Genomic DNA, 12,584 nt, shown 5'->3' on the forward strand with positions numbered 1-12,584 from the left:
TCCACTTCTTTTTGCAAAGTATACTTTATTCCTAAAATATCTAAAAGAACATTTCAAAATGACCATCACAGAAATTGCAATGATATTCAAATGATCATGTTGCACTCAAAGGTGCGTCAGTACAAGAGAAAGCCCATGACAAACATTATAATGCAGCAACCGAACTACTTTTCACGTGGTCATAACTGCTTGTTAATGGCATACATACCCGATCAGTTCACACATCACGTTCAATACAGACAGACTATCACATCAGTATTCACAACAGTGTCACATCATTTACATGCTCAAACAGTCTCAAAGCACGTTCGCATTTTAACGTGAAACAAACCGGAAACACCCCTCCAATTTTATTACAGAGTACCCACTTGAATTTGACAGTCTGGGCAATATTTACAGGCGTGTACCAACCCAGTCCAGTTTCTCAGTGTTATTGAAACATGGTGAGAGTTTGAAGAAAGTTAAGATGACAGTTTTATCGCGATTACAAGAAACAAACCAATTAGAGATTAATATAAACAGAAAATGATGGAAATACTCAGCAGGCCAGACAGCATGATAACGGCACTTGCTCACTGTCTGAGCCCAAATTGAAGACGGACGAGTATCACAGCAGCAGCTGGACTTCCACCTCCCCTCCTACCGAAAGGAAATGTCAGACTCACCGCTGAAAACCATGACAGCCGAAATGTCCATGGCTGTGAAGAAGGGAGAGAATTCGGGAGGTTTGGGGGTGGAAATCTTGACAGCTGCTTATGCAGGAATAACACTAACTCCTGGGAATTTATACAAAGCGGGGAGCTTGTCATTTCCCCCACTTCACTTCCTCTCCCTCTTGTGCTTTTCTATCTCTCTCTCCCAACCTCTGGAGAAATTATTTCCTGGACCCCCCGGGAAAGACTCCCCGGACCCCAGTTTGAGAATCACTGAACTGATTCATCTCAAACAAGCTGATGTCCCACCACCTTCCGCCTGTGGAGCAACATTACAGGCAGGAAGGTCACCGGGTTCCTGCAGTTCACAGCTCATTCTACCCAGTAAGTTCCTCTCTACAATTGAGCTTCTATTTGTTTCTTCTCTCCCCCTCCTTCTTTCCCCCAGCCCTACAGAGGTCCTCGCTGATCTTTCAGTTCCCAGTTCCCACACAGGGTTTACACCCGGAATGTTAACCTGGCTTCTCTCTCCACCTGTGACTGAGACCCACACCCATCAGTTTACAGCTGGCAGGAGGCAGGGAGCCGGTGTGAAATTATGGGATGGATCTGTTAGTGACCTTGAATCCCGCAGATTCTCAGCGGTGCCGAGTTTTTCCCGTCGTCATTCGGTCCCGGACTGAAGATGGGAAAGATTCTCCCAGTGAAAGTGTGGGTGAAAGTGTGGAGATGGGACATGTTGTCCGCATTGTAAAATGACACCTGTCCACCCTCATAGTCCAGGAAAACCCCGATCTTCCGGGGATTCACACTCGGGGTGAGGGGGGTCAGTGAGGGGGAGGTGGCGGCTAAATAACCTCTTCCGGGATCCAGCTTCACAACCCACAATCCGGACTCGGGGATCAGGGAGATTCCCCCTTTCCTCTTCACAGACTCTCGGGCCACTCCGAGCCCCCACCGAGTCTCCTCCCCCACCCCCACCTCCCAGTAATGTCTCCCTGATGTGAATCCCTCTGATCCCAGGACACATTCCCAGGGATCAAACCTCTCCGGGGTGTCAGGGAGCGGCTGCCGTTTGTCTCCGAGTCTCACACTGGTCCGGTCCTCAGACAGGATGAGCCGGGGATTCGCTGTGTTCAGATCCAGAGTCAGAGAGGCTGGAGCTGGGGGAAAGTTAAAATAACACAGTCAGTGATTTAGAGAGAGGGGCTGGGGAGGGGGAGAGAGTGTGAGGAAGGAGCCCGGAGAGGGAGAGAGGGGGAGAGGAAGTGGGAGAGAGAGAGAGAGAGAGGGAGGGAGAGAGAGAGGGGGAAATAGGGAGAGGGAGAGAGAGAGTGAGGCGGGGCGAGAGAGAGAGAGGGAGAGGAAGTGGGAGAGAGAGGGAGAGAGGGAGGGAGGGGGAGAGAGGGGGAAATAGGGAGAGGGAGAGAGAGAGTGAGGCGGGGCGAGAGAGAGAGGGAGGCGGGGAGAGAGAGAGGGAGAGAGAGAGAGAGGGAGGCGGGGAGAGAGAGAGGGAGAGAGAGAGAGAGAGGGAGAGGGGGAGAGGGAGAGAGGGAGAGGGAGGGAGAGAGAGAGAGAGAGAGGGAGACGGAGCTGGAAAGAGATGGAGGGGGGGAGGTGAAGTTGAGGAGAGAAAATGGCAGCAGAGGAGGGAGCAGGAACGTGGAGAGGGAGAGTGTGGGTGGACTGATGGAGAGGAAGAGGTGGGAGAGAGTGAGAGCAGGAGGGTTTGAGAACATGGGAGCAGGAGAGAGAGAGACCAGCATGACAGAGATTGGGAGAGTGGGTGAGAAAGAGAGGGTGGAGCAGGGGGGTGGCAGGATGTGTGTGGGGATGTGAGAGTGAGATGAAGGGGTCGAGAGCGCAGTGGGGCAGGGAGAGTGCGAGGGTGAAAGTGAGATGGAGGGGTCGAGAGTGCAGGGTGGCTGGGAGAGTGTGATGGTGTGAGAGGGAGAAAGAGATGGAGGGGTAGAGAGTGCAGGGGGCAGGGAGAGTGTGATGGTGTGAGAGGGAGAACGAGATGGAGGGGTAGAGAGTGCAGGGGAGCAGGGAGAGCTTAAAGGTGTGAGAGAGAGAGCGAGCAAGAACTGGAGGGTGAACGCAAATCGGGCAGAGTGAAAAAGAGAGAAGGGGAGGGCTTACAAGGGTGGGAGAGAGAATGTGAAGGTCTCAGAGAGAGTGGGAGACTGCTGAGAATGTGAACGAAAGCAGAAATGGGAGGGGCGAAAGTGCAGAAGAGGAAAGGGAGAGCGTGGGAGGAGGGGAGGGTGTGGGAGAGGTATAGCGGAATGGTGAGGAAAGGGGGAAGGAGAGGAAGGAGAGAGAGTGTCTGGGTCGGTGGAAGAGAGGGCGAAATGGGCCTGACAGGGACAATGGGTGGGGAATGGAGGTAGAGGGCGGGAGGGACTGATATTAGATCGAGCAGGAGCATTGTTGAGAGGGTGAGTGCATGGCAGGAAGAGGGAGAGTGTGTGTGGAAGGGGAAAGAGAAAGATTGTGGGAAGGTCAGAGGTAATAATGAGAGCAGAAGTTAAAGAGGCAAAGAGAAAGGGAGAGTGGGAGGTGAGTGAGAGAGTGTGGGGACAAGGGGAGTGAGAAAGTGTGGGTGGAGAGAAGGATGGGGGAGAAGAGGGAGAGCGTAAGGACGGGAGAGCATGAGTGACAGGGTGTGGAAAGAGATAGTGACGCAGGGAGAGAGAGAGTATGAGAGAGGGAAGAGAGATTGTGAGAAGGAGAGCAGGAAGGGGAAAGATAAGGTTTGGGAGAAAGGGGGATGGAAACAGCAGGCTGGAGAGAAAGAGAGCTGGAGAGAGTAGGTGGGGAGTGATACTTCTGCGAAACAGGTATGAAAATGTCATCACACAGATTGTATACAATCTGATCCTGTAAGGTACCAAAGAAAATTAAATTACAAGAACACTATGGTTAGGAGCAGGGGTAGGCCATTCGGTCCCTCAAGCCTGCTCAACCATTCGACGAGATAATGGCTGATCTGATTGGATATATTCAATGACCCAGCCTCCACTGCTCGCCAGGGAAGAGAATTCCAAACACTAACCACCCTCTGACAGAAAACAAATTCTCCTCATCTCAGTCTTAAACGGGAGACTCCAAATTTTAAAACTGCCCCCTAGTTCCAGATGCCTCTCCAAGGTAAATGTCCTCTTGGCATCCACCTTGTCAAATCCTCTCAGCGTCTTACACGTTTCAGTAAGATCACCTCTCATCCTTCTAAACGCCAATGAGTAAAGGCCAAACCTGTTCAACCTTTTATCATAAGATAATCCATTCATCCCAAGAATCAGTCGAGCGAATCTTCTCTGAACTGCGTCTTATGTAACTATCTCATTTCTTAAGTAAGGAGATCAAAATGGTACACAGACTTCAGATGCAGTCTCACTAAGACCCTGTACAGCTGTAGCAACAATTGCATAGTTTAATACTCGATTCCTCTTGCAATAAACATGAACATTCCATTTACCTTCCTAATCACTTGCTGTACCTGCAAAGTAATTTTTGTGATTCATGTACCTGATTGTCCAGATCCCTCTCTACTGTAGAGTTCTGCTGTCTCCCTTGGTACATTGCGAGGTCAGACCCCAAAATTTGTTACAGTCCCAGGCAAGACCCTCAAATTTGGTTATGATCTGCTTAGTGACCATTAACTTTTTTATGTTAATCGACCAAATTTGAAATCCCAGTTGCTTGCTAAGATGATAAATCCATAAGATTCCATGTTTTGAAACAAACAGAAGAATTTTACTAACCAAGAGTCAACAATGCAAACAGATAATATTATCTCTTATATTCTAACATAAAGAATTAACATGAGGTAAACATTAATTAACAGGAAAACTGCGGTCGAACACACCACAAACCACATGTTTAATGACAGACACGAGCAAGGCAAATCACATGAACTTGCTCATAATCTGCCCAAATGTCAATTATCACCATTAAAAACCCCCCGGAATAATGGAGGATCAAAGGACAAATATCAACAAGGAACTGCAACACAATATTATTAGTTAAAAAAAAAGTACAAGAGAAATTAATGGGACTTAAAGTAGATAAATCCCCTGGACCTAATGATCTACATCCCAGAATGTTGAATGAGGTGGCTGTGGAGAAAGTCGGTGCATTGGTGGTCATCTTTCAAAATTTTAGACACTTTGGACTTGTTCCTGCAGATTGGAAGGTGGCAAATGTAACCCCACTATTTAAGAAACGAGGAAGAGAGGAAACATGGAACTACAGACCCGTAAATAAAGGATGTGATAACGGGACGCTTAGAAATAATGGGAAGCTTGGGCAGAATCAACATGGACTTGATGAAAGGGAAATCACGTTTAACAAACCCCTGTTGGAGTTTTTGGAGGATGTAACTAGGAGAATAGGGAAAGGGTAACTGGAGGATGTCGTTTATTCAGATTTTCAGAAAGCTTTTGATAAGGTCCCACAACAGAGGTGTGCAAACAAAATCAGAGCAAATGCAATTTGGTGGAATGTACTGGCATGGATTGAGAACTGGTTTATGGGCAGAAAACAAAGAGTAGGAATAAATGGGTCATTTTCAGGTGATCAGGCTGTGACTAGTGGGGTATCGCAAGGATAGGTGCTTGGGCCCCAGATATTCACAATCCATATCAATGATTTGGATGTTGAGATTAAATGTAATATTTCCAAGTTTGTAGATGGAAGTGTCAGTTGTGAGCAGGATGCAGAGATGATTGAAGGAGATTTGGAGAGGCTCAGTGAGTGGGCAAAAATATGGCAGATGGAATTCAAGGTGGAGAAATGTGAGGATATCCACTTTTGTGGGAAAAACCGAAATGTAGGGTTTTTCTTAAATGGAGAGAGGCTGGGAAATGTTAATCATAAAAGGGACTTATATGTCCATGTTCATGAGTCACTGAAAGCTGGTACAGCAAGGAATTTAGAAGGCAAATGTTATATTGGCCTTTATTGCAAGATGATTTGGTTACAGGAATAAAGGTGTCTTACTACAATTATATATAGCCTTGGTGAGACTGCATCTGGACTAATATGTTCAGCTTTGGTCTCCGAACATGAGGAAAGGTATATTTGCCATAGACTGAGTGTAATGAAGGTTCACAAATAAATTCCTGGAATGGAGGGATTGTCCTGAAGATGCAGAAAATTTGGATTTATTTTAAAGTGCCAGCTAGGACCAGCATCTAGGTTGCCAAAGCATACACAGACAATCACAGCCTTACATGAAAGCTAAAAACATGTACAAAGGGCTCAGCTGTAAATTTGCAATTAGGAAATGGGAGACACACATGGGCAGGGACTCAGGATGACTCGATCAAGACATGGGGAAGGCCATTTAACACCATCTGATAGCCCCAAACCACACCCAGTCAGCCCCCGTAAACCTTTTGTCTAGAACAAATGCACATTCTTTGTTGTCTCCCAAAAGGATAATGCCCAGTCTCTGCACTGCAATTACTGTACAAGAACACAATGATCAGATTATTGTGCTGTGGCCTTTGTCTAACTAGCACCATTAAGTTGTAACTGCTAGTAAAAAATATATTAACTGTGCTCATTTGAACCTCGGTGGAGAAGCGCCTGGATTGCCCAGCGTTAGCTGCCCACATGTGTAATAAAGGAACCACTTGAATATTGCATCTGGACTCCGAGTGTTGAACTTTTGTACCAGAGTATTCCTCGGACCTTTCAGTCCTGTGAGCAAAGATTAAATAGACGGGTCCTTTGCTCTCTGGAGTTTAGAAAAATGAAAGGTGATCTCATTCAAACATACAAAATTCTAACAGGACTTGACAGGATAAATGCAGAAAGGATGTTTCGCTGGTTGCGGTGGTGGGGCGGTCGAGAACCAGGGGACACAGTTTCAGATTAAGGGGCAGGTCATTTAAGGCCAAGATGAGGAGGAATTTCTTCACTCAGAGGGTGATGAATCTTTGTAAGTTTCTGTCCCAGACGGTTGTGGAGGCTCAGTCATTGGGTATGCGCAAGACTGAGATGGATAGTTTTCTACATATTAAAAACATCAATAGATAAGGGGATAGTGCAGGAAAATGGTGTTGAAGTACAGAATCAGCCATGATTTCATTGAATGCCAGAGTGGGCTGGAGGGGCTGGACGATCTACTCCTGCCAAGAGCAGTTCTACTCCAGTATCTTGAAAGGGTTAAACAATTTTAGTTAGAATTGCCTGTTAGTAACAATAAAATATAAGCAGAAAAGCAGAACGGGAGAATAGCAGATGTGTTTCAGACAGAATAAGAAAGGAGATGGGCAAGGCAGTAGAACAAAGAACAAGTTCAGGGAGTGAGTGGGCATTGAAGTCAGGAGGCACAGACTCCTGGACAATCAGCAAGAGATGGTGGTCTTGCGAGGATGAGAACAATGTCGAGTGTCTGTACACACGGGAAATAAGTGACCAAAGCCGAAGGCCTCTTTAAGCATGTGATTGTGAATTGACAAGATTAGATTACAAGCCTGTGACTAATTGTGTATAAAAACAAGATTTCGCTGTAATCTGCACAGCTCGGTCTAGGAATGCCCAACGCTGTCTCTCCGTGCATACACTTGAATCACTAATGAAAGATCTTGGCCTGTACCTGCGTCTCCTGGTAGTTTGTAAGGCAAATTGTAACATGCTGACAGCAGTTCCACTCTAGCATCTCAACACAGGCACGGTCCCAGCTCCTCAGCTGAGCTGCTGCACCAACTGCTGCTCCCAACTCTTTAAACTAAATACAAATGAACACAAATGGTTGTTAACTGACCTTTGAATTCACCTGTTAACCTGTGATCTCCCAGCAGGGTTCAGCCCCCTTGCCCTGAGACAGGATCTGAATGTATCAACCCTTGGGACATTCTGAACCTTAAATGTTACAATCTCCAGTCAACACAAAGGTTATTCCCACAGGTGTGAACTTACAATCGCTCCACACCAAAAATACACAGTCAGAACTCCAGCAATATAGTTTTAATCATCCTCGCTATTAAAATAATACATTGCCTTGATATTCTTCCTGCCAAGTGGACAAGTTCATGAATTTGGACATTATAATCCACCCGCTAAGTTAACTATCAATTAATCTATCTAAATCCTTTTGTAGACTCTTCATGTGCTCTTAACAAGTTAAATTCCTAATATCTTTGTGTCATGAACAAATTTAACTACCATACATTCGGTCCCTTCATCCAAGTCATTGATATAGATTGTAAATAGTTGAGTTCCCAGCGATCATCCCTGTGTCACTCCACTAGTTACAGCTCAGCAACCCAAACACAGGAGCAGGATTGGGAGAGAGAGAGAGAAAAAACGTGTGAATATAGAGAGGGGAGAGGGAGGGGGAGGGGAGGGAGAAAGGGTGATGAAGGAGTGAGAGATTGAGAGGGGTGGGGGTGTGGTCAGTGAGTGGACAGAGTGGAGCCAGAGTTAGCTGGAGGGGACAGTGACAATGGTGGAAGGGGAGGGCTGAGATGGTGGAAGGGGGAGGGGAGAGATGTTGGGAGGTGGAGCGGAGAGAGAGCATGGGATGGGGAGGGGAGAAAGAAAGCTGAAGGGAAAGGAGGAGGGATTGCGAGGGACAGTGTGCGGGACAGGGAGGACAGGGAGAGTATGGGACTGAGATGAGGGAAGAAGTGCGGAATGGGGAGGGAAGACTGACTAGAGGGAAGTGAGTGAGAGAGGGGAAGGATGGGGAGTGGAGTATGTGTAGGAATGGGCGGAGGGAGAGAACAAAGGCCACGGAAAGGGAGGTGGAGGGGAGCAGGGGACCAGGAAAGTGAGATGAGAGAGAAAACAGGAAGGAGGGTTGTGAGGAAAATGTACAGGGTGGGGGTGGGGGGAGGCAGAGGGAGCATGGGAGCAAGAAATCGAGGAAGGGAGGACTGGGGGGGAAGAGGGAATGGGTGGCGAGTATAGAGAGTGGGGGAGGGGAGAGAGCAGAGATGCGGGAGGAGCAAGTGCAGATTTGGGTGGGTGATATTGGGGAGACAGTGGGTAGGTGAGCGTAGAGTGTGAAGGGGCCAGACAGCAGTGGGAGGGGTGTGGGCATTGTGTCATCCAGCGTGGACAGGAGCATTGAGGAGCTGAGAAAAACACTGCTGCCTCCCCCATCTCCATATTGTAAACAGGAAAATAAATGTGCTCAGCTTTTCACTGTCGCCCACATCCATGTCCAGGAAACCCAAGGCTCAGGGCTTGAGTCTCAGGACATCCCAATTTTTGGACAGAGTCCAAAACAGCACCAACATTAGCAGATGGATGGCACCAAACGCCTGTTTTCGGGACTTCCCTAGTCCCTTAAAAACATCCCAGCCCAATTATGAGTTGGACGAGATAACGGAATCTTCTCGCACAGAAGGAGGCCATTCAGTCCATCGTACTTGTGCAGGCTGTCCAATTTAATCTTCTAGTCCAGCTTTTTGCCCGGATCCCTGCATATTAGTCCATTTGAGAACATCTTCAATTCATTTTTGAAAGTTCCTATGAAATCCACATTTTCAGACAATGAATTGCAGATCATGAACATAGTCTGTGAGATTTCATTTTTGCTCATTACCCCTCTAATTCTTTTGGTGATTATTTTAAATCTTAGCCTTTAGTTACAGACACACTTACCAGAGTAAACAGATTCTCCTGATCTGCTCAATAAAGCCCTCATAATTCAAATTCCTGCATTGAATCTCCCTTTAAACTTCCCTGTTATAGGGAGAGCATTACCAGCTTATCCAAATACCCTGTAAACTGAAGTCCCTCATCAGTGCTATTGTGCTGGTAAGTCCCCCCTGTACCCTCTCCAAGGACTTGACATCCTTCCCAAAGTGTGGTGCCCAGAAATGCAGAAATTACTCCTCCAGAGGCCTATTTGAAGTGCTCATTGGTGCAAACACTGCACCTGAAACTGTTCCTTTCTATACCCGTGCACTTGCACACGAGGGACAAGTTCACTATCCTGATTTCCTAATCCAGAAGGCGATCAAGAGTCACCAACAGATGCTCGAAGGTGACATGGAGACACATGGGGTGAAATTTGTCATGGATGGTTGTGTGACTTGGACAACACTGAAGTAGCAGCTTGGAACACATTCCTCTCAATATCTGTTTCCATTAACTCCGATGGAGATTGATATTGAGCACGATGTAAGCTGGGTTACTGATTTACTGTCTGATTTTCACATATTGCGTTACCATCCAAACAAGGTTTACTCTTTCTGAAACTCTTTTTCAACTGTTTAAAAATAAAGACAGTTTTAACTAAACACAGACATTTCAGGACATGTCATTGAGGTGGTGGCTCACCAACAGGCAATCCGTCTACAGCAACTTTCATAGACAATGGCCTCTCTGGATATGTGTGAATCGCTTTCTTACTGCCTTATCAAGATACAGATATTACATCCATAGCTGGCATACACCTGGAGATATCCCCTGCTGAGAGCAGGAAATGGCCACATGCAGGTGGAGGGATTGATAAGGCATGAAACACAATTGGATGACCCGAATCAAGGTATTAACTTATATATCAAGGGACCAGGGTCAGAAAGGGATATAAAGCCACAGCCACAAGGACAGCCAGGAAGGCGTGATGTGGTCAGTCACAGGAAGTCGTGCAGGAGAAGTCATTCAGCAGACTGACCACGTGGGAATGGGCTCCGACAAACGGATCTCACTGAACAACTGGTGTTGGAAGTGTATATTATTGCATGGTTGGTTAATAAAGGTTTTGAGGGGTTGTTTAGGTTGGGCCTGTACTCATCAGATCTCAGGGTCGGGAGGGCATGTGGAGGTGGATCAGAATAATGCCCAGTGGAACGAAGGGAGGTTCAAGGGTGACAGAGGGGAGTGGAAAGCTGATATTGGGTGGGTTAATGTGATGGGGGGAAGTTGGTGGGTGGCAGGGGGAAGGGTAGAAGTTGGCGGATGAAGTTTGGAAGGTGACACACGCCATTCTTCAAATCTGACGTTGACCACGCAGTTAGTCAGTAAGTGAGATGCCTCGAAGTGGGAGCAAGGTCTTTTTGGTGGGTGGTGCACAAGGTCAGCAGAAATGGCCGACTAAAGGGACACCCTAATAATTATGAGGTAACTGGATGTCATCCATGTTCAGTCGTGTTCTCCCCTCTATGGTGAAGCCCACACGTCAGCAAGTTTATGCCCATCTCATCACATCGAGATCCCAGCAAGGTATGGAGCTTCCTTTCATTCTGTGCCATTCGCCATCAGCTGCAGTCAGAGGCAGGGATGAATGGAGAGAGAGAGGTGGAAGCCTCCAAGGAGCGCGGGTGGTGGCCAACTCATGACTCCAAAACTCCATCCCCCCAGCTGAATGGTCATGCCTGGCAAGGGCTCATGTGTTTAGTCTTTCTATGTTACCAAGGCAATGGTCTCTCTGTAGGGACTCGAGGGTAGTGGAGGGTATTAAAGGAACTATCTCGGTGATTGCCGGGTAGGATCCTCAGAGACAAGGGATACCCCCAGCAAAAATGGCTGATGACGCCAGTTCACCACCCGTAGAGTACTGCTGAGGAGATACAATGATGGCTATACCCCTACCAGGTCCCTGACTGAGCAGGTGATTGAGCTCCTAAAGATGAGGTTCAGATGTTTGGATGGCTCAGGCAGTGCTTTCCCATACTGAGAATGTCTCAGATCATCATTGTCTGCTGCACCCTGCACAGCCTCGTGATACAAAAGGGGGATGTGTTGCCTGAGCGAGACATGGGGAAGCAAGATGTCTGCTCCAATGAGAAGGACAATGAAGGGGATGGGAGGGCCAGGATGTGGCCGAACCACATGCAGCGGCTATAGCTGGAATATGATGTGGTAGACAGGCTCATACCAATCTGATAGTTACTAATTTCCAGGCAGAGTAAGCTTCCGGGACATTTGTTGAACTTTTTGGTTTTCTATCCTTTGCAGACTGGAAGGCCCCAGCACCTTCTTGTTTACTGACCATAGGTTTCTCAAATGAACCTTTATTTATGAGAGCAGAATTAAATTGCAGTAGTGACATCTTCCGTGCTGTAGGTTTGAGCCTTCCATGTGCCCAACTATAATAAAACGCAGAACCCTGGCGCAAAATGCGCTTATTAGGATCTGCACCATCTCCTGCAACCTCAGGCACCTGTAAGTAGAATTGTGATTTCAGCAACGCACTGACAAAGTCCTGAACATGACAGATTGGAAGGAATGTCAAATCTAAACTTTCCAGAGATGCACTATCCTGATTGGGCATTCTGAATACACTTGTGTGTCACTGACTGAAAGATGATGCATTGGTCCCAAGTGAAGCCCTAGAAGGGTCCATTATTAAAGAAGTTCAAGGCGGGGGTGACCTTCAACGCCACCAGCATTGGATTCCCTCCAAGCCCTTGTGGCCGCAGCTCGTTGTGGAGAAGCAGGCAGATAGATCCTGGGATCTACAAAGCCGCCTCCGGCATTGCCTTTCACCCATTTGTAGATAAGAGCACCGCCTGTGATACACCTGTGGCCAGGCCAATGGCCGCCATCTTGACTTCCGTGAGGCCGGCTCTTGCTAACCCTGACACTTGCTCTCAAAGGGGAGCCGACCTAGCAGAGAGCTCTTTCAAGCTGAACCAGCTGTGGAGGAGCAACATGAGAACATTTGGCCCCTATAAATCGCTGCTACATGCATATTAATGAGAGATCATCATGTTCCTGCACCCCCTGGTCACCACTCACACATCATAATCGCATATCCCTTGACATCTTTATCATGCCAATAAGATTAGAGGTTACTCTGTAGTCCACTCACTGAGTGCCTCACCTGCACTATGCTTTGCTGAGGTGCAAGGCCCCTGACCCTCCAGTCACAGAGAACCTTACAAGTCTCAGTCTCAGATGGGCCTTAGCTTTAGTGGAAGACCGTGATCAGTCATTGTGGCACCCAAAGCCAAGGTAAAC

General features: G+C 47.3%; 1 protein-coding gene across 1 annotated transcript in view; it reads right to left on the reverse strand.

The window, feature by feature from the left end:
- Positions 1-906: 906 nt before the first annotated feature.
- The window catches only part of LOC144695716 (zinc-binding protein A33-like), a 33,444-nt gene continuing 21,766 nt past the window's right edge, over positions 907-12,584 (reverse strand). Inside the window, exon 6 of the mRNA XM_078566676.1 lies at positions 907-1,816. Coding sequence (XP_078422802.1) covers positions 1,266-1,816 — 551 coding nt within the window. The 3' untranslated portion in view covers positions 907-1,265. The remainder of the gene's footprint in view (positions 1,817-12,584) is intronic.

Source organism: Cetorhinus maximus, chromosome 21 (genome assembly GCF_964194155.1).
Source record: "Cetorhinus maximus chromosome 21, sCetMax3.hap1.1, whole genome shotgun sequence".
NCBI lineage: Eukaryota > Metazoa > Chordata > Chondrichthyes > Lamniformes > Cetorhinidae > Cetorhinus > Cetorhinus maximus.